This window comes from Megalobrama amblycephala, linkage group LG14 (genome assembly GCF_018812025.1).
Source record: "Megalobrama amblycephala isolate DHTTF-2021 linkage group LG14, ASM1881202v1, whole genome shotgun sequence".
Lineage (NCBI taxonomy): Eukaryota > Metazoa > Chordata > Actinopteri > Cypriniformes > Xenocyprididae > Megalobrama > Megalobrama amblycephala.
In genome coordinates this window covers 51,107,981-51,131,651 of record NC_063057.1, presented here as the reverse complement: position 1 = coordinate 51,131,651, position 23,671 = coordinate 51,107,981, and the positions used below count along the sequence as shown (strand labels likewise).

The 23,671-nt window shown below is 38.1% G+C and overlaps 1 protein-coding gene across 2 annotated transcripts in view; it reads left to right on the top strand.

Annotated features, from left to right (window-relative positions):
• Positions 1-23,671, top strand: part of tafa5a (TAFA chemokine like family member 5a) — a 173,061-nt gene that overhangs the window by 136,818 nt on the left and 12,572 nt on the right. For both annotated transcript variants that reach the window (XM_048155009.1, XM_048155010.1), the window contains exon 3: positions 15,738-15,865. In XM_048155009.1, the coding sequence (XP_048010966.1) occupies positions 15,738-15,865 (128 nt within the window). The remainder of the gene's footprint in view (positions 1-15,737; positions 15,866-23,671) is intronic.

Genomic DNA, 23,671 nt, shown 5'->3' with positions numbered 1-23,671 from the left:
TATTGTAATCATTATGAGTGGTTAAAAAGGAAGAAAGAATGGTTGGCTATATATTGGTTACTGTGTACTACACAGAATTGGATTTTGTTTATTATTACGGGGACGGGGACGGGGCTAAAGGCAGCGTGGTGCAAAAGGCACCTTTGGTATTATTTTCCTCTAAACCACTAGATGACACAGAAACTTGCCGTAGCACTTTCCTAAATATCCGCTTTTCAAGATGCACGTGTAAATTTGTCTGATCCTTGACGTGATCGCGGGCAGCAACGCAAAGTTGATTCTGAGATAGTTTGATCTAATATTTGATGTTTTTTTTTAAATGTTGTTGATAAATGTTTATATTTTCAGACAAAGGTCTTCTTAATTATTTTCAAGGTCATTCAAGCAACAGATTTTCAATAACGGAAGAATATGTATAAGTATTGTATTTGGGGTAAAAAGCGCCCCTGATGTTAGGGCAAAAGACACCATATTTAACATGATAATACATAGTTTGATGACTTTTCCATTTGTTGACATGACATGGTTAGATTCAGATGGCAAATATCATATATCAAATTGGGTATCCATCTTAGAGAAAATACCCATATTTATAATGAAACAATCATATTTAAAAATATTATATTAATCATATAATAAAATATCATATTTATTGTTACTACTATAAATCTGTAATAAATACTATGGGATCTCCTTCAATGCTTTCAGAATCTTTACTTTTTAAAGTAATTTCGTTTCTGTATTTTTTAAAATATATTTTTATATTAAGATATAAGCTTATTTTAATGACAGTATATTTATTGAACAAAAATGAATACTTTTATTTATCAAAATAAACAGAAAATAGTACAAACTTTGCTAAAGTGATTCTTTTGAACAAGTATTAACCTAGACGTTATTAAAAACATATTATTTTAGCTAAAGTATTTGTATCAGCACTGTGCCTTTTACCCCATGTGTGGGCTAAAAGGTCCGCTCACCACCTCATACATTTATAAGATTTTTAAACAAAATTAACCACTTTTATGATTTATTTTCAAACAGAATCTGCCGCTCCATCAATGTTCAATAAAAACATATATATTTTTACTGTAATCATACACTTTGAGAGTAGTGTTTATTAGCATTTGATACAGACTGTACTATGCAATGATATGTAATTGTTTTAAAATAATTTAAAAATATTTGTATTTCTACGAACCCACTTATCTTGTGCAGCACTCTAGCAGCCAAATCTCTTCGAACTGTTCAAAAGTTTTTAAACTACACAAGGCTTATAATGTTTAAACTTTGAATTTTTCTTTGAACTACCTACTTATTCAAGCAACATCAAGCCTAAATAACCCTGAGCTTTCAAGGATTTTTTTCCCCCTTTCTTTTACATGTTAATGTTTTGTCAGTTTTTGTCTTGAGATCTTTCCTTTTCTAGAAGGCCCATTAAAAAGTAATTCTCAAAGAAACTTAATGCCTCGACAAATCTTACAGCACAACTACAATAACCTTTACGACTCAAACTGATTCCGTTAAAGTTTAGTTAAAATTCCTAACCGTTTCATTATCGCCTGACATTAGCTAGCTTGCTTAACACTAAGTGCCCGGATTCATTGCCATTACAGATAATTATGAAATGTCATTATGTGTGTGGGGCATATCCAATTATGGTGATTAACTTTTGATGATGGGCTATGATCCTGACAAGTCAAGTGATGTATTAATTTACTGGTTGTAGTGTTTGAGGTTGCCTCCAGCTAGCATTAGCATCCATAGCTTAAAAAATACATCTAGCCACAAATCTAACAAAATGTATTAAAATATTTTTGAATTATTGTGAATAAAACAAAAAAACAGATAAACAAAATTGTGTAAAAATTGTGCAAAATTTTGCTTCTCAAGTAAGTTTATCTTGTTTTGTTTTAAAAGATATGTAGATATTTTATGTTTGATGGTTTTAGAGTGATTCTGGGCATTTTTTAAACTGGTCAGACTGGGAGACCAAGTAGTCCAACTAGAGGCCAGCCAGGCCTGGCAAGAAGACCAGCTAAACAAGACAAGTGGCTCTAATCTTTTCAGCAGGGAAATGTCCTCCAAACCCAATGGGGAGATAAAAGGAAGCCAGGGGAATAGGGTCTGAGTTAAGGAGTAGATTCTGATCTGGAAGCTCAGCACATTTTCATGAAGTGGGAATGTGGCCTGATGCAGAAATGCAGGCATCTCACCGAACCGAGATCCGACAGAGAGGCTTAGCGAAGCATTACTCTAAATACATAAATAATGCTCTCCCTTCCCCTGCAGTCGCATGCCACGCTCATTTATTGTCTCAATAAAGCTTGTCTGTGAGTCTGAGCCCAGGTCATCAGTCACAGAACATCTTAACTGGGTCAAGACCACAGGGGCCTATGAGACCGGTTCGGTCCATTCTCCATCTTCAGAAAATCAAGGGCAGGTGGGACAGGGGCAGAGCTTGATGCCTAATAGAGATCTTTAGAAGAATGTGTGTGCCTCAGCACATTTGTGCAATGTTGTATCTTTAAATTAAGTTGAACAGCAACAGAAGTAAAATTCCAAGACACCTAAAGCATTGTTTTCACTGGAAAAAAAAAAGTGAAAAGACATGCCATTTGTTTAAAGTGCATTTTTTATATTGGTCTAATTGAAAATCATTGTTTTTTGTTTAATACTGTCTTGTTGAGTTTGACTAAAAGCAAGTAACATTCCACATAGAACCAATTAAAATAAACAACTTTGTTGTTATATAGTTTACTATTAACAATAGACACCAGATTGTTAATGTGCAGAACACACACTGGCTAGCTTTACTGACTGCAAAAGTTAATTGTGGGTTGTATTCTTTTTTTATTTCTTTTTTTGTAGTACATAATAATAAAAGATATGATGCATGTTTTTAAAAAGGTCATTTGAAGTTGAAATTTAGTGAACTAAATTCAATATTGACTATCAAAATATTATATATACATATATATATATATAATGGTACAATGGTACGTACAGGATTTGATTCGTCAAATTCATGTCAATTATTGACATTAATGATATCCGCATATGTTGGTTCTGTTCTGTTTACATAAGGGGGTTATTGCTGCTTTCCCTGCTATTATCCATGCTAGGCTGCATGGATGTGCAGAACAGAACCATACCGCCAGTGCAAACTCTATGCATTATTAATCATATTTGACAATAGTGGTCCTGAAAGAAATGTTTTTTTTGTTTTGTTTTTTTAAGTTGGTATCATTTTTTTCAGTGGACATACTATTACAATCATTTTTAGCTACATTGGTAATTTATTAATAGAAATATGAACAAAAAAGATTATAAATACTGCATTATTCACAATGAAAGACATTTATGATATTTATTTATTATGATATGACAAAGATATTTTTGTTGGGGAAATCTTGCTTGGTGTTTGCTCATATTTTGAGGTTTACATTCCTACGAGGGAAAACATCTATCATCATTTTGACAACAAGAATTTAGTTACTTTCTTTAAGAATTGGCTGCAGTAATTGGGAGTTTGCTAAAAAATGGGTTTGTCACAGATAAGTGTTAATAAACATGGATAGATAATGTTGAATTACTGATCTAAATGTTTTTTGCGAAGGTAAGTTTAATACAATTCATCTTTCATTCCAAACATATCAGGAAGTAATAAATCAAAGGAAATGTGTACTTCAGGTCTGCAGCCTGCAATACAGGAAATGTGTGAATGTGTGCTGTTTACACCTCAGTAATGTGTGAATTGAGCTGTGAAATGTGCATGGACATGGGGTCATGGGGTAGATTTAGAAATTCTCTGCCCATGGGGCAAGAAAAGAGAACACAGGATAGAGTCTAAATGTACACTAGAAAAAAACTCTTACTCCATAAAATGTTTTATTGTCGCATTATTTATTTGTGAAATCATATACTAATATTGTTTATTTTGATACTTCAGTGTGGAAATGAATAAAAGTTTACATTTTCCGTAAAGTTTAAGACAGATGGATAATATAGTGTGCAAACCTTATTCATTTTTTCAAATAATTTCTTGATTTGAATGCTGTTTTTTGTTTGTTTTTTTAGATGAAAGAAGATGAAAATGAATGGTTTCAGGGTTAAAAAGTACATTTAAAGTTAAACAATTTTTCATAACCTCTTGAATAGGATGTGCATTAATGTTTTCAGTCTATATGTGAATGAATGGGTGCATATGTAATTTTTTTCACTTTAATAACAAAAAATGTGTATGCCACAGGGAACTTCTGCGAACTAGACATTATTACTTTCCTTTAATAATAACAGACTGCTTTAAAACAATTTCGGTGCTACCAAGCCTATAACAGGGATCATATAGCTCCACTAACATTACCGCAGGGTGCTGCTATTGAATTACTACATGTAAATTGATCCAGGATATAACTGTAAAGTAGTCAGCATCTTAAGGCAGATAAGCATTAGACTGCACTGAAGGAAAAAAAGAACCACTAAGAAACCATTTAATGACTTTTTTAAAAAAGAAAACATTCTTTAAACAAGAGAAATTAAAAACGTAAGAACTATGTAAGTACTTGTTTTCAGAAATAGTATATTAAATTTTTTGTTTGTTTGTTTCTAAAAGATACATTATACAACCTTCATGAAATAACTTCAGAGTTAAATATTTATTCTCTGAAAACAAGGCGTAATATCTTACAAACATTTCTTTAACAAATATATCTTGTTTTGAAATAACCATAAAATTTGAATATTTATCCGTGCACATCACACATCTTCTCTGATGATGTGTTTACTGGTGCAAGGGCGGGACAACCTGAGACTTACATGAGATCACAGCAGTAGCAAACAATTGACAAAAATGTTCTTGTCCGAGAAGCTGTTTCACTCTGAGACTATCTAGAAAAGAATACCTCGACTTCAGTTAGACTTTGACTTGATATTTTTGGAAAACAAACCAAAAATACTAATTAAGGACATAACTTTTTCGCAGTGTGGCTTCACACTGCAGTCGCTTTCCTTGCAATGCTTTGCACTGACAGACTTTTAAATTATTTTATTCCGTGTGGCCCATGTAGGGGTTGACATTTCCACCGTTGGCTCGGAGCTACTCCTGCTGCAGGGGGGAAATGTCAGCACGCATCTGTGAGTCCATGATATCACTCAGGGTGAGGTTTGCAGATGCCGGGCTGCATGCACCGGTCCGCACGGGCCCACGGCGGAACCAAACAGACAGACAGTCTCGGCAAATAGCATCGTGCCAAATGCGCCTGCCAATTAGGGTTCAGCCTGGCATTTACCAAACAGCAGTGAGGATAAATACACTGTCCCCTCCGTACAGAACACAGGTCTGTAAACAATAATTCATTTTATCCCACAAAAAGTAACTGTGGATATGAATAGACAAGAGATGCTGCATCTCCATTTGAGATTTCAACATTTTTTTATTTTATTGTTTTTATTTGCACTTTATAGAGAATATTATTTAGCTTTGGATAGGAAGGATGGTATAGTTAACCTGCCAGACAATAAAAATGAGTGATGAAATCTAGTGGAGGGACCCAAGCCATAACTAAAGAATATCAGAGACTTGATGGTGGGCCCTTTTTTACTTGAGTCAGTAAGCAACCACCTACAACACCTACAACCCAAAAACAACCATCAGAACACCTTAATAAATGGAAAGGAACCTCAACACTCTAGCAGTGTAGTGGCGACTTTTGACAACTCACAATTTTTCTTAGCATTTTCTTAGATTTCTCAGTAACACTTTACAATAAAGTTCCAGTAGTTAACATGAACTAACAATGAAATATACTTCTAAAGCATTCATTAATCTTAGTTTGTGTTCATTTCAACACTTACTAAAAATTACTAAAATCAAAAGTTGTATCTGTTAACATTAGTTGGTGGACATCAGCTAACATTAACTAACAATGAGCAGTTGTATTTTTATTAATTAATGTTAACAAATATTAATAATTACTGTAACAAATGTATTGCTCATTGTTAATTAATGTTAGTTAATGCATTAACTAACATTATGCCAACTAATGAGACCTTATTGTAAAGTGTTACCGATTTCTCTAACTGTGAAGTTCAGTCTAGGCAGGCTTAAAATCACAACCTGGTCTCATGGAAAGACATACCTGTGGGAATGTTTTTGCAAGTCGCAAAATACGTACCAATACGTACATATCACTGCAGTTTCCAACAGAAATGAACACTAGAGGCAGTAAAACAGCAAGCACTTTTAATCGTTTTCATACGCAGTTATGATTACAGGGTCAGATTACGGATTAATAAAGACTTGTATTCACGTCTCGTTGCATAGTATTATGTTATGATCTCAAAACACTTTTTACCAAAGTGATTGAGTTGTAAACAAATACATTTTGGACTTTGCATCGCTTAACCAGCTCAATATGTTTCGCTTTTCTGACATAACAAGCTTGCTCGGTAGCTCAGCTGGTACGGAATTGTACTTAGGAAGAGGAAGCCTTGGGTACGAATTCCATGAAAGACAAGTCACGGTAAAAGAACTCAAAGAGGAGAGATCAAAAACAAGCTAAAATGGCCTGATTACGAATGCTTTTTATGTCGCATTTGCTACACTATCGGGTATGTTTAGGTGTAGTGTTGGTGGTCCGCTATTTTAAAACGTAATGGAGCATTACTCTTTTAGCACCACTTACCGGACATTTCAAATCAGAACTGCGGCGATACGTATAAAACCAACGTAATAAAAACATACAATTTTCACGTTCATCCGTTTTGGAAAAAAGCTGAACATGCTTGCAGCGACATGCAGGAAAAAAATTGTAGGCTAAATTGTGCGCATGATTTACTAATTTGTTCCCTCAATTTACTAAAACGTGCGCACAATTTACTATTTTGTTCCCTCGATTTACTAAAACGTGCGCACGATTTACTATTTCGTTCCCTCGATTTATAAATCATGCACATAGTAAATACACTCGTGCGCACGATTTAGTAAATTGAGGGAACAAATTAGTAAATCGTGCGCACAAATTAGTAAATCGAGGGAACGAATTAGTAAATCGTACGCACAATTTAATTTTTTTTCGTGCATGTCATGTGCGGGGCTCTGTATATTTCACATTGAAACTGTCATGAATTCGATCACCACCTGAGGGCTCCATCACTGGAGTACTAACTCTTTTGGACTTCATTTCCCATCACCCTGCCTGCCGCTGATTACGAGCTCACCTGATCCCCATCCGGTGGACTATAAAACACACACTCTCACATACACTTACTGCGATGACTTGTTTTGCCATGGCTGACATTTCTGAGCGTTTTTTCGTGTGTGTTGTTTCTTCATGTACAACCTTGGATTATTTATACTGTTACAATGTCTTGCTGCCTGCCCATCTGACCTTCTGCTTGTTTATCTGGATATTGTCTGTTCTGTTTGCTGCCTGCCCCGACCCTGTGCCTGTCCCTTTGTTACATTTCTGCCTTGCCTGTGATACTGCTGTTGCCGGTGATTTACCCTTGCCTGTTGTACTACGATTGTCTACAATAAAGATGCACATGGATCCCATGGCTTCTGACTCCTCGTTACAGAAACATACATGACGCTACGTATATTCGTTTTGCAAAAATGTTCCCACAGGTATATTTTTCTAATGAGACTGGGCTGTAAAATAAACATGAATCAGTATTTCTAACACATTTTCTTTGTGTGAGTGAACAGAATTTTCAATGAGAAAAATGTAGGGAATGAGTTGTATATACGAGGAACTGATTGGATTGTGAAAATCTACATTCTTCGCTTATGGTGGCTCATGGGTGTCTGCCAAGTTGTTTTAAACTAGTCACTTGAGCCTAAATGCCATATGACTAATGACTCTAGAGCCATGGGAAAATGGAGAAAGATGCTCTTTGCCACCAGATAGTGTAGTACAACATATACTAGCAGGGGGCTAACTGTGCTATTCTAACCAGAAAAAGTTGACACCAAGGATTGGACAAGGAAAAGAGAGATTAAGAGAAAAAGAAATAAAAAGCAATGACCCACAAGGAGAGGATAGAGTGAACTGACAATGGCATGCCATGTTGGAACGCCTGTGCAAAAATGAAGACACACTAAATTTGCTTAAAAGGGTCTTTGAGCTGTCATTACTGCGCAGCGGTGCTGCTGCGAATCTTAATGCATGAAAGCAGAAAGGATGGGCATCTGGCCAGGGAAATGGAGAACATGCGCATTCCTGTCACCAGAGCAAGGCTGAGGGACACAAGACTGGACCAGACCACTGGAGCATGGAGGCACTGTGTCTTTGAATAAAACTACAAAACTGATACAGGGTCTAATGCACTGCTATTAATTATTAACCAGAAATTAGGTTATGAATTAGAAAAGAGCTCTGAAGTGTCATTACTAAAAGAAAAGTTATAATTACAGTACAATTTTATGAATTAATTTACCATAAATTACATTTGAAAAGCCCTATATTGTCTATAGAAATCTATCACTGCATTTGCTCTCTGTACTGATGGATATGATGTGACAGTATTCATAAATATCCTGGCAAAGTTCCCAGAGGAAGATTTTATCGCTCAGACATTGCTTGTTTATAGCTTGGAGTTCTCAGTTTCATTTAAGTTGCAACATTTTCTCCAATATTTCTCCTGATGTTAGAGTTCATAGTAAGTGTCAAGTTTGGAGTGGGGTTTTGTTCATGTTTCATGTCATTTATTTTTTAATTTGGCATAGTCACGTTTCCTGGTCTGTCAAGTGATAATGCTTGTTCGAGATGAACTACACTAGCCTGCCACCGGCCTTCAAGATCTGGCGGTGGGGGAGGAGAACGGAGACAGCCGTCAGGTCGGATGCTTCATGCTTTCTGTAGTGTATAGAACCAACATCATTCATGGCAGACCACGCAATTTTTGTGTTGATTGTAGACAAAGAAGTGGATGCGATTGAAATTCCCATGTTTTGAATATCAGATATTCAATATCAAGTTAAATACATGAAAAAACACATAACACATCATCCTTGTCATCACAGAATCTGACCAGTGAGAATAAAGTGTGTCGTCATCAAGGCTTTTGCAGCTGATTTTGAGCAACTGCAGCTCCTGACCTAGGCAGCTGGTCTCCTTTTGCTCTTGCAGTACTTTGATGGCACCGATCAAAGTCAGACACATTTTCTAACCAGAATGCATTGCTTTTGTCAGGCGGCAGCCTATCTTTGCGGCGCTGCATAAAGTCGAACAAGACTCTTCTCTTGCCCTTATGTATCCTGCCATGTGCTTCCCTTGTCCATGTGTCATGTTTTCATTGGTTGCTTTAGTCATGTGATACTCTGCTCTGTTTATCATTGGTTCATTGTCTGATTGTTCTTGGTTGTTCCTTGTTAGTCATTAGTCTCTGTGTATAAATAGCCCTCTTTTTTTTTTGTCTATATTTATTTATGTACCACTGTTTGGTAGTGATGGCGAGATGAAGCCTCATGAAGCATTGAAGCTTTTCAGCCAAGTGGTTCACAAAAGGGTTCATTTCTCAAGGCTTCATTTGCTCACAATACCACCTGGTGGTCAAAGAGTGTAAAACAAGTAGATACATTACAGATGACCTGATGTGATCTGTGATACACTTTATTTTGCGGCAGTTATGGCTTAGAAATAACGGTGAAGAAAAAATCAATTTCCACAAAGACTTATATATTTATTTGAATGTAATTTGTATTTTCTGGTTGTATATAATGATTGTATAACATAACTGTGTAATAAACGTATTGGTTTTTAAATGAATGGGGCTATCAAATGTGTGTAAACAAATTCTTTGGTCATAACAGGCAGGAGGGGTGATATTATTATTCTAAAACCACACATTCTGAGGGGATCCCATGGGTTTATATATCTGTCAAAATGTCGCGCCAAGATTCGAACTGCATCCAGTCGAACCAGTCAGGCAGAAGCGAGGCTTCGAACGTCATCAATGACGTCACTGATCGAAAGCGATACAAGCTTCGATACGTGCTTCACTGAAAGCTTCCGGGATTTCTCGACACACGCTTCAAAGCCTCGGCACAGACCGTAACATCAGTACTGTTTGGTGAGTTTAAGGCCATGTTCATGCTCAACCCTAGTCAAGCCAAGTCTTTGTTTATTTTCTATTTGTACAAGTTTTGAAAAGAAAAAAAAACGTACTGAAAAACAAAAAATGCACTTAAAAACTGCACTTGGGTTTTCACTATGCTTGCCTCAGTGGGCTCTTGTTACGGTAAGATTTTTGTTATTCTGCCAAACGAGCAAAGTTTGAGAAATTGTCAATCTCCTTTGAAACTCTAGAGGAGATACATGTGTGATCTGAGGTCTTTTTTCCCTCTCTCTCTAGAGAAAGTCAGTTCTTAAACAGAAGTCTGTAAATGCCTTCATTTATTTTAATTGCTGTCATTGCTTAATCAGAACAATTGAGCTATTAAAGAAATGCCACGTGTGATTGTTCTTTCATATGTATTGAAGCGTCATGCCATGAATCAAATTCCTAAACAACAGTCCTTTCAGATGGCCGCTATTCCAAACTGATTACTGACTAATACTAATTATTTTTATTTTTATTGTTTTAGATCAGATGGCTATACCTAGATTCCACACATTTTAAAATGCAAAGATCTGGCTGAGCTCTTGCCGTCTTGTATATCTACTCTCTCCTGCCAGACCTTGCTTCTCTACAGCATTAGATAAGATTTATTACCCAGGGTTCCATGGCTGTTGACGTGAGTGTGATAAAGCATTTCAACAAGATGAGTGTCCCAGTGTGGGTGTAATGATGTTATACCTTCTCTTATCGCCTCCAGATGAACTGTGCGTCTAGCCCCATCCCAGAGGCAGATTACATCCAGGTTGTTTTTATTTTATAACATCACGTTGTCCTTGAATCCTTCTACTCACACCTGGAGAGTGGTTACACACCGACGGAAAGTGTCTGGAAGTTTGAACGGCCCATTGTGGAAGTTGTGACCCTGGAGGAAATTGATTAAAATGTTGCAATAGCTCAAATTAACTGGCAACAGTAGCATGTCAGTGATGTATGACATCAGATTATGGGCACTGTGATTACATGCACCGTGTAATGTGGTTTCTCTTAAATGCCGTGTGGTCAGGGTGGGTTTGAGCAGGCAATCTTTCCTTTTATGTTCAGTTGGATTAATAATTTGTGCTAACGGGCAATCTCAATCAAATTGCTAGGCACCAAACTGCCTAGGAGCGCATATTACCGTATTAAATTGATCACACTGTTCTCCATTACCAATTCTGCATGAGTTTCCGCCCAAGCAATGTTGTAATTAAGGCATTGACATCCAAGAACAGAGATTATGTTCGGAATGGAAAACTACTATACTGCTTACAGAGTACAGAGTGTAATATATTCCGCCTGCTCATTTTTTTTTGTTTTAAATAGCACACATTATGTGGCAATATACATTTTAAGTAGTCGTATGTTACATTGCAAGCTTATTTCTTCAAGTGGTGTTCAGTTTTCATCTAAGAAGTTATTTTGTATTTAATACAATGTTATATTAGTTCTACTAGGTGGACTACTAGCTAAAAAATACTGCACAGAAATACTATTACTACTATTTAAAATAATAGTAAGTGAAAGATTTGCATTTATGCAACAATTAAGTTTCAAATAGCAGTATGTGGCATTATGCAATAAAGTTTCAATAAGCAGTATTACATGATATATACATGATACATAACATCAGTTGTAGTTAATTTGTCACATTAAAATAAAAGGTGAAGTCCAGCGCACAGTACGGCAACATATGCAGTAGTTTGTGAACCCTTTGAAAATATCAGAATTTCTGTATTACTCAATTTACTCATGATTATAGACAAACACAGTCTGATATAACTATCATAACACATAACAGTACACTTTTCACATTTTCATTAAATGCATTAAGTAATCATTTACAGTGCAGGTTGGATAAAGTAAGAAAAAACCTGTAGAAACCTGTAGATCCTCCTTTAGCAGTGAAAATTCCAACAAATGTTTTCTGTAGCTGCTTTAGCGAATTTTTAACCATCCCTCCCCACAAATCTGTTACAGTTTATCAATATTTCTGTGCTGTCTTGTTAGCACAGCCCTCTTTGGGTCATGCCACAGCATCTCAATTGGCTTCAGGTCAGAATTCAGGAAAACACATTTTTCTTCTTTTTTAGCCATTCTTTAGTTGATTTACGTCTGTGCTTTGGGCCATTGTTTTGTTGCATCACCCAATAACTTCTGTAGTATTCTCCTGTAAAATGTCTTGATACTTGTTTGAATTCAGTGTGATGTTCCCAGACCCTGAGGCAGCAAAGCAGCTCTAAACCATGATGCTACTTACATGCTTCACAGTTGAGAAGAGGTTTTGCTGTTGTTGTGCAGTGCCGTTTTTCCTTTAAACAAATATTTGTGAATTTTTTGCCAAAAAAGTTCAACTTGTGTCTCAACTGTCCAAACAAGATTTCCAGGAGTGTTGTTGAACATCCATATTGAGACATGCTTCAGTATTTTTGGCAGCCGTGGTTTCCTACTGCCATTTTTGTTCAATAAAGACTTTCATGGTAGAGTCAAGATTGTCCATTGTGTTCTAAGAGTGATGTTTGCAGGATGTCTGCTCCTAAGGAGAGTAGCAAAAGTCCTGAATTATTAAATTTGTAGATTGGTATTTTACAGTGGATTGATGAACAGGTCTTTAGCAATTCTTTCATAGCCTTTTCCAGCTTTGTGCATCTCTGAAATGAGCTTTTAAGGTCATGTGAAAGCTTTTGGGTTTGAGGCATGGTTCACACTAACCAGTCTTTCTTGAGAAGAGCAGATTTGTCATTGTCTGCCTTGATCTTAAGGGCAGGGCATCTGTGCAGCCCACACTTCCAATCTCATCTTCTTAACTGACTTTGATTAGCTTTTGGAGAACCATAATTTGTGAGTTGGGAGTTTGGAGAAAGAAATTGCATTTTATGAGCAATCAGTGCACAAATCTAGATATTTTTAAAGGGATCACAAAGTTATTCTGGCAACTGTTTTTTAACCCCACCCCCTCCAAAATCCATATACACTTTATTTTAGAATCACGTTGTCAACAATGTATTGAGTGATATGAGTTAACTATATGTACTTACTATAGGGTTAGGGTTAGGGTCTGGTTTAGGGTCAGTTTGCTTGTAATTATGCATAATTTACTGTTTTTCTATAAGTACAGTATGTGTAAAGTCTAACTAAGTGTTACCTAAAATCTCAGCCATGTCAGCAAACCCGAATACTCAAAAGGGCAAAGAGCACTTCAAATTCTTCTGATTTGGCTGAAAAATAGCATCCAACTCTCAATTGTTCTTTTCTGTTTAACAAGCCCAGGGCTGTCACAGATACAGGTATGATTTCACAGAAAATCTTTTCCAATGATAACTCTCTTGTAGTTGGGACATTTTCTGTGTGTCAGTCCATAGACTAGATTACAGTACCTTTCAAATTTTGATAGTCCAATCAAATCAAATAATGCCTCGAGGAAAAAGATTAAAACCCAGAGCTGATTGTTTCAGTTCATTCATCACACTGGACATGGAGGTTTGAGCACATTGCAAAAACTCCAGTCTCCATTTATTGTAATTGTATGTAAAAGAAGGACCTGTACATTATTCAAAGTTTCTTCTTTTATGATTTATGAAAATTCAGAAAAAGAAAGTCAGGCTTCAAATGGCATGAGGGTGAGTAAATGATAACAAAATGTACATTTTTGGATGCTTTGCTTAATGCTGCATTTCTGAATCATTGTATGTGCGTTGGCCATGACTCATGTAAATTGCTTTTGTTTACTGTTTTGGTTTCTAGTTAGTCTAATGTACTGTGTGGTTGCTAGTTGGTTTAATGTATGCTAATGCAGATGTGTAAAAGGATAATTCTGCTATCCATAGCAAGATTTGAGCATCACCGAAGCAAATGTTTTAAGCTGCTCAGCTGTCTTGATTACTGTCGCATTGAATTCCTCCATTGAACCTACAATTAGGCCTGATTGCGCCCCCTTTTGTCTCCTTGTGGTATCTGAAATTTGCAAAAGAGTCTTCAGTGGCAAAAATGCAAATCGGCAAGTAATTATCCTGCACTCTGATTACTCTAATTCTCTTCCTGCCTCTAAATATTGCTCTCAGAGATGGCAAGAGACATATAAGAATAAACAAAGTAAAACAGCAGAAAAATAGCAGTTTATGCTGCCTTGACAGATGTGATTTTTTTTTTTTCAGAAAATAGATCAGACATTTTGATTTGTATGAAGTTAACTGATGTTGATATGTGTAGTGGAAGGCAATTACATTTTGTCTTGATGTAATGTTATTATGTACTGTCAATCAAATGGGCAAAAGGAAAACATCTTGACTGAATTAATTATCTTCCATCTTTAACACTGCAGAAAGAAAAAAAGAAGAAAGAATTTTTAGTTTTACACACAGGAAGAAATGAGCATATGTTTAAGCAAGGTATTTTGAGTGAAGGTCAAGATTTCCGCATGTAAATGCTAATTCTCAAAAGAAAAATCATATTTTTGAAGTTACAGCATATAAAATTATTATATATTGTTAATAAATTTGTAATCATTTCAGGATCTAAAAAATATCAGACATGACTATTCATATCCAACTTTAATTATATTTGTCTTGCATAAACATACTCTTTATTAGGTTATTTCCTGAAACTGTAACTTTGTATGTTTGCTTAATTTTGGTTCTAAATTATTATACACAGCCAAATACAGTTAAAGTTATTTAAACCTATTTTCATACATAACATACATTTTGAAGGGCATGAAAAGTTTGAAATATAATTTTCTAAAGTAATGGCTATATGATTGTAATGTCTAAATAAATAAATAAAAATAAGAGACAGCCCTGTATTGTATTATCCTGTGAAACAGGAACTGTGACTGTCTCTCCAAAGGGGCTAAATCTAATGCTGGTATGTTAAAGTGACCTACTTTTATATAAAAATGATCATCCATGATGAACCTCCAATACATCTACTTGAGAAATCTGTGACAAACCTTTCTTTAAACTGATGACCATCCTTTTGGATTAAACAATTTTTCTTTTCTCACGTTCCTGTAGCAAGTAAGTTGCTTCCATGGGGTGATTTATCATTTTATGTCATACACAACATTTTAGTATTTTAGTGTGTTACAGTAACCTCTTTTATAATTGGCAGGCAGGGACAGCTCTGATGGGTTGAAAAGTTAAATCCTTTGACACTTGCTTGTTGCTAAATAACAAAAAATTGAATCAAAAGTGATGCATTCAGTCTGAAAAGGTTCATATATTGTACTATAGTATTTGGTGTTGTATGATTACCAACTGCTGTCAATGCGATTTTTATTGGATATATGAAGTCAGTTGACTTGACATTAACTATTGATATGTTCCCAGAGTTGGCGAAAGGGCACATAAAGTGGGGGCATTTATATCTCTAGGGATGTCTAGCGGCTACTGAAATTTATTTTGATTTGTGATCACTATATTATTGATTATACTGATCCAACCTAACAGTGTTTTGTTAAGTATGTTGTCTTGAAATATGTACCTGTGTTGTCTTTATTTCAAATAAATTACACTGGGTTTCATATTTTGTTGTCTAATGCAAAGACATTCATACGTTATGTGCATATTATTGTTGTATTTGTGCTTTGTGCTTCCTGATCATATCATCTTAACCTTTTCTCTGGTCTTGATCCACAGCTCGTATTGTGAAGACCAAGCAGTGGTGTGACATGGTGCCCTGTCTAGAGGATGAAGGCTGTGACCTGTTAGTAAATAAATCAGGCTGGACTTGTACACAGCCCAGCGGCAGAGTGAAAACTACAACGGTGAGATGTGTTCTCATAATCACTGTTCTTAAAGTGTTAATTCACCCAAAAATGAAACTTCTGTCATTAATTACTCACCCTCATGTCGTTCCAAACCTGAAAGAACTTTGTTCATCTTCGGATCACAAATTAAGATATTTTTGATGAAATCCAAAGTTTTTTGTTTTTATCCCCCATAGAAAGCAACGTAATTACCATCATTCAAAGTAAAGACATTTTTAAAATAATCAGTGTGACTACAGTGGTTCAACCTTAATGTTATAAAGTGACGAGGATACTTTTTTGTGCACAAAAACAAAACAATTATGACTTTATTCAACAATTTCTTCTCTACCCTGTCAGTCTCGTATGCAGTTGCCGCAGTGAATGCGGTTCAGCGCTTCCATGTTTACGTCCGAATACCAGTGAATGACAGAAATATCATTTTTTGGTGAACTAACCCTTTAAAGTGACATGAAACTTTGTTCACAACTCTCAATTCCATAATATCCCATACAGTATTTTAGAGTGAAACAGGATGTTCAATGAGAGAGAAAAAAAAATAGAGCAAGGCTTGATGTTATCCATTGGGAATTGATTAGGATGTGAAGAATGAGCTTTCATTCCAGAGTGGAAGTCAGCAGAAAAGAATAGTGGCTTGAGAGGTGCATATTATATTTTAATGAAAGATTATAAAGCCATTATATATACAGTATATATATATATATATATATATATATATATATATATATATATATATATATATATATATATATATATATATATATATATATATGTAGTAATTGGTAACACTTTAGGGTCAAACTCTCACTATTAACTAATTGCATATTATATTGGCTGTTCATTAAAAAAGCCCTAAAATTCATATCAAGTAGCACATTATTTTACAGTTGTGTTCTGCATGTACATAAGTATTTGCTATAGTAATTAAAGGTGCAGTAAGCACAGACACACTGTTGAAATCAACCCAAACAAACACACCGCTCCCTTCATTGCTTCACCCCGAAAATGTATGAACACGCAGTGCAAGAGTGGATATCTCTTTATCATGGCTGAAATTAAGCAAAATAATGCTTCATGATAATAAAGCGAAAGTGATGAACGAATGACGAGGAAGAGCAAAAAATGAAAATACAGTACACCTATACAGGCAAGAGTTCATTGTTAGTCACCAGCAGCTCACCAGCTCCAGACAAACAATGACACTTAAAACGTTGCATGCAAAAGTGGAGGAAGATGAATGCAAGCTCGCAGAGGCAGGGTTTAAGCTAAATGAAATCCTGTGTATGTCACAAGAGAGAAGCTTGTCGTTTTCACCAGAAGGTCCAGTTATGATAATTTGATTAAATATTATGAGATCAGAACCTTTAAAAATTAATAAATAAACTTTTATGCTGATAAATTGTTCACAATAAGATATATAGCATGCATTTAATTTTCATTTCATGCTGACTTTAATGGTGCACTAAGAAACCTTTTATTTATGGTGTATTGACATATTCACGCTTTTTTTTTTTCATATATTCAAATATATTTTATAAGCATAGTGCATAGTTGTGCATGGAGTCCATTTTTATTGGTAATAATGAAACTTTTTGATACTTTTTGGCCAGACTGAATTATGAACATGTGCAAAAACAAAAGAGAACCAATGAAACATTAATAACTGATAATGTCTTTGTCAAAATATGTTTTGTCCTGTGTTTTTTTTTATTTTTTTATTACTTCTGACAGAACAAAATGTATGTATATGAGAACATGTATACAGCTAAATTAAACAATGATCTTTTAAATATTTTCTAATTTCTCTAAAAATTCATTTAATTTCATGAACATTTTTATTAAACATGGACCTTTATTTTCATTAAAATGAGCAAATCACAAACATGATAGTGATAATGACTGTTTATTCTAACAGGATGGGACTATAGAGACTCTTGGGTTGATTAGTGATCATTCTCTTATTGAATAGCAGAAACTCATTTTGGCCCAGCATACTGGAAATTATTTGATGAGTTCCTTTGTCTCTTGACAATGGCTGGTCAATTAAAATGATCAATCAATATCAAAAAAACAAAATGCACAACATGACTGCCACACCACAGTTAAAGCATGTGCCACTCGCCAGACAACATCTCTGACATGTTTCGTGATCTATAGTAGGCTCATTTTGTAAATGTAAACAATTAATTTAGACACACGCAAACTGGGTACAGACGTATAGTACCTGCTCGGCCAGATTTTTTTCATTTGTCACGCGCACCCAAGCAAACTTGCCGACGTGTCAAGTATCAGTCAGCCTTTAGTGTTATGGGTGCTTGTAGTGAAATCTAATATAAAGAGATGCATGACGCTGAATGACAGATGTAATAGACTTAAAGGGTTAGTTCACCCAAAATATAAATTCTGTCATTAATTACTCACCCTTGTGTCGTTCCATACCCATAAGACTTTTGTTCTTCTTCGGAAGACAAATTGAGATATTTTTGATGACAAAAAATGCTGTCAGATTTCCTTCCATAGACTGCCTTTGCAACTACCACTTTGATGCTTCAAAAACTTCATAAAGAGATCAGAAAACTAATCCATATGGATCGAACAGTTTAGTCCATATTTTCTGAAAAGAATCTTCTGCTTATGTTCGCTGATGTTAACATGCGAGTAAAAGCATAAATTAAATATGTTCATCATAACAACCGTTTGATTCTCTTCAGAAAATTTGGACTAAACCACTCGATTCATATGGATTATTTTTTTTCAATCTCGGTCCCACTTTATATTAAGTGGCCTTAACTACTATGTACTTACATTTAAATTAATCATTTGATACAATGCACTTATTGTGTACAAACATGTCTGTACATTGTACTTATATTTTAAAAACACCTGAATGTAATTACATCTGTAATTAATTTCTGTATATGAAGTTTTTGAAGCGTCAAAGTAGTAGTTGCAAAGGCAGTCTGTGGAAGGAACTCTGACAGCATTCTGTAATCAAAAAGATCTTGATTTGTGTTTTGAAGATGAGCAAAAGTCTTACGGGTTTGGAACAATAAGAGGGTGAGTATTTAATGATGTAATTTTCATTTTGGGGTGAACTAACCCTTTAAACACAAAGGGTGAGAATACTAAACATTCACATCTACTTTAAAAGCAGAACACTGAACTGAGGAAACAGAGGGCTTAAAAACACTGAGACAAGCAATCAAAGAAACAAGGAACAGGTGTGCAGCTCATCAGAAACCATGGTAACAAATGAACGAGAACTCAGTTAACGACAGTGATAAACCATGACCTAGAAAAAACCATGAGATGAAACCACCTAGATGAAAACCATGACCTAAACATGAAACTAAACATGACCATGACACTTAGTAGACTTGAACATTTAATAAGGTATAATCAGACTTTGTGTCATGAACACATGACTTTTTTTTTTTTTTTTTTTTTCAAATCATTTGAGTGAATTATTCAATGACTCACCTTTAACACTCTCACTTGCCCCTAAGTATTGGTGATGTAACCTGCAGGTAGGGTCATTGACAAATGAATGAATCTGAACAAATCTTTTTTTTTTTGTTTCTTTCTTTCTTTCTTTTTTTTAGTGAACAGTTTTAAAAGATTTCCTGGTATGAATCCCCAACACTAGTCAGAAGTAAAATGGGCAACAAATGCTGGTTCATGTTGACTTTAACTGTATCATAGCAGGGCTTCACTTGGTGAAGTCCCTATAGAGCTCTTCAGACTCTATCATAAGACATATAGAGCAGTTCTAAGCTGACTGCTCTCGAAGAGAAGAACTCTGGGATGTGTTTATCAATGGTAATTAGATCACGCTTTGGGCTAATTATGTGAACAGATGGGTGATCACTGCAGGTATGTAGACGAGACGTAGAAGAAATAGGTGGAAATGAAAAGGTGGGTGCACAACACTTCAGCTCCTGTCTGCTGTCATTTGCTATTAAAGTCTTCAATTTGTGTGGATTTGTTATGTTATTCATATTTTTTCCCCCTCTGATTGTATTCTTTGACTAAATGTATTAGGTTTCACTACATTATTATTACTATATTCCAAATAATAAAAAGTGTGCTTTTTTTATTAGATCTAACCAAAATTTTATTTAACAAAATTTTCAATTAAATCAAGGTCTTCTTTTTTAACCATTTTTAAAGCATCTCACAAAGTTTTTGGACTAAAGTTATAAAAAACGCTCTTAAAATCCACATTGATAATTTAAAACAAAAATAATAATGTAAAGCAAAACATGGCATGCAGGTTATGTATCATATGAATCAAAGTCATTTGACAAATATTGAGAAGTGCTCAGGTTGTGTGGCGGGACATTGTGGAGCTATTTTTGGACAAAGGCTTAAAATGATTTGTAAAATGAATTGTAAATACTGTATATGTAAAATGCATGCATTTTTTTTTTTTTTTTTTTTTTGTGAATCAGTGACTTTTTAAGATATTATTGACACAAATCATCTCAGATTGGGGCATTATAATAATATGCTGTATTAGTTATGTTGGTGTAACGGAAGGGAGTCCACTGGAGGCGAGCATAGTGAGAACCCAAGTGTAGTGATGGCCGATTTCGAAACACTGCTTCATGAAGCTCCAAAGCCACGTGATTTTAGTAAACGAGGCTTCATTATGTCATTACTGTTTCTAAACATTTTGAAATTTCAATGGTTCACCGGTAGAGGGCAATGATAAAGTGAATCCATGAATCATGCAGATTCAATGAGAACTGTTGAACAAGTGTCTAGGGCTTTACCCTATGGTTTTACCTGATCTCCGATCAGTTTCATACATTTGTAGATGTTTTAATTATACATTAGCATAATTAAAATTAATAATGGTAATTATTAATGTCTTATTGGCCTGTTTAGCTTGAGCCATGGAACAGAGAAACATGCAATGAAAATTGATAAAAGAACACATATTATACATACACTCTATATTTAATCTTATTAGATGATGAGTTAATTCCATTTAATTGATTTTACTTTAAATAATACTTTTGCAATACATTTGTTAAAGGGTATTTTTAATGCATGTTTGGCCTGAGTTCCCTTTCAATCGGTCACGTTCGACGTACGTCAGTAGTGACCGACGAATTGGGATATCGCTTAGAGAGCCCTATCATCTTCGTGTAAACTAAAACAAGCCAATGGAATTGGCGTGCGATATTTGCATAATGCGCACCGCCCCCGACAGGTGTATATAAATAGGAAGCGGATGCAATCGCACTCTGTCTTTCGCTTCGGAGCCATTCACTGGTGTCCTGTTTGAAGACTCCTTTCTTCGTTTGTTTTTTGAATTAAAACATTGCCTCAAGAAGAGGGTTACAGCGAGCTTCAGTGCTGGTGAAGAGGGCACGTTCAGCGAGGTCGCGAGTGTCCGAGGAGCTGAGCTATAAGCTCTAAAACTGCTGTTTTCACAGCAACACAAAGAGTGTGTGTGTGAGCGATTTGGGCCGGTTCCTCGGTGTGTCAAGTGGTGTACACACATGCGTCGCTCCCTGGGTGCTTCACCATGAGTTGACTTCCCCTTCTAAAAGCTTTACAGACGAACCCTGCTGATTTCGTCTGTGCGACTGGCGGTCGTTCCCTGGTCCCTGCTGATGGGCACAATCGCTCATCTCGTGTTTGGGCGTTCAGCACGCTGAGGCAGCTTTTGGGATGGTTCATGTTCCCATTGCGGGAACATGACCTCGCGGTGCTGAGGTCGAGGCCTCCTTCCTGAAGTCTCAGGAAGCGGGAGTCCCCTCTCCTATGCGCGTACGACCGTTTTTTCCGGCCCTGGGAACCGGAAGGACGGTACGGCGCTGTATAGGGAGGGCGGCCTGAGGATAACGGTCAGGGCTCCCCCGCCGAGCGGAAACGCTCCTCGGGCCCCTGCCCCTCGCCAGCACCGCAACCCATCTTTCGCCCGTTGGTTTCCGCTGGGCCCTCTTCGGACTGTCCAGCCGTTACCTTCGGTGCGCCGGCGGAGGATCAGATGTCGGTCGCTGCGTCGGAAGGCGAGTTTGAGAATTCGGGGAGGAAGATCCGGACGCGCTGCCGCCCTCCGGGACGGTAGCGGTGGCCGAGTCGGATCCCGAACTCTCGGCTGTGCTCTCTCGGGCAGCCTTGTGCATCGGGCTCGAGTGGAACCCTCCACCCTGTCCCGGCCCATCTCGGCTGGATGATTGGTACTTGGGGGGGTCGCGCTGGGCAGCCCCAGCGTCCCGCCCCAATGCCTTTCTTCCCGGAGGTGCATGATGAGGTGACCAGGTCTTGGCAGACACCGTATTGTGCCCGTACCAGGCCTGGCCCCCCGTCCGCCTTCACCTCCCTGGACGGCGGGGTAGCCAGGGGGTACGCGAGGATCCCGCCAGTCGAGCGGTCTGTTGCGATGCAGTTGTGTCCAACAGCCACCGGCTGGCGTGGTGAGCCACGTCTCCCGTCCCGGGCCTGTAAGTTCTCAGCCGGTCTGACTGAGAAAGCTTACAGTTCCTGTGGGCAGGCTGCCTCCGCCCTGCACGCGATGGCCCTCTTGCAGGTTCACCAAGCAAAGGCGCTGTCGGAGATGCCCCAGGAAGGTCCTGACCAACAGCTGCTGGGGGAGCTGCGCGCTGCCACTGACCTTGCCCTCCGGGCAACGAAGGTGACAGCACGCGCTGTTGGTCACGCGATGTCTACCTTGGTAGTCCAGCAGCGCCACCTCTGGCTGACCCTCGCGGACATGCGGGATGCCGACAAGCAGCGGTTCCTAAATTCCCCCGTGTCCCCGGTCGGCCTATTCGGCGACGCGGTGGAGAGCTTCGCCCAACAGTTCTCTGCTGCACAGAAGCAGGCTGAGGCTATCAGTCACGTCATGCCACGGCGGTCCGCTGCTGCCTCCACCCAGCCGCCCGTGGCTCAGCCTCAGCCCGCTCGTCGCCGAGGGCGCCCGCCTGCATCGTCCTCCGCCCCTGCTAAGACGGCAAAGCAGCAGCCTGCACCAGCCAGACAGCAGGGTGCCGGTCGCGGGCGTGGTGCCCAGCCCGTCTCCGCTAAGCCCGGTGGTAAACGCAAGAGCAAGACACGGCACTGAGACGGGCAACCTGGAGGGGAAGGATCTTGCTCTTCGGGAGAGTTTTCCACCATCTCTCCCACCCCCGGAGGAGGGCCGGGGGAATTTGTGTTTGTCTGTCCACCGCCGCTGGCTCTCCGGAGTCCAGCGGTACCCACTTTTTCACAAAAAGAGCAGTTTCCTCAAACTCCAGGTCACAACAAGGGGTGTCTGCCAGTGTGCCAGGCTCCGCCTCGCCGCTGACAGCTCCCTCCCCATTCGCCAGCAGGTGGCAGTGTGTTGGTGCAGACCGTGCCCCGTGCGCTGTCTCCCATGCACACTGCTGCCTCGCAGAGTCCGACCCCACTCCGGGCCGCCCCCAAGCCGTCCGGGTCGGGTCCCTCTCTGCCTTGCTGCCCCACCCCCGGTGCGTCTGTGGTGCCTTTGGTCCCGCTGGCTCAGTGTCTGGAAGCGTGGATCACGCTCCCCAGCCTGTCCAGTTGGCTCATTCGTACTATCAGACTCGGCTATGCGATTCAGTTCGCCCGGCGTCCCCCGGTCTTCAGGGCTGTCCACTTCACTCAGGTGTCGTTGGACAATGCACCTGTTCTCCGGGCGGAGATTGCTGTCCTCCTGGCGAAGGATACAATCGAGCCGGTCCCTCCAGCCGATATGAAGTCGGGGTTCTACAGCCCCTGCTTCATTGTACCGAGAAAGGGCGGTGGGCTACGGCCAATCCTGGACCGTCCCCAGGATTGGTTTGCAGC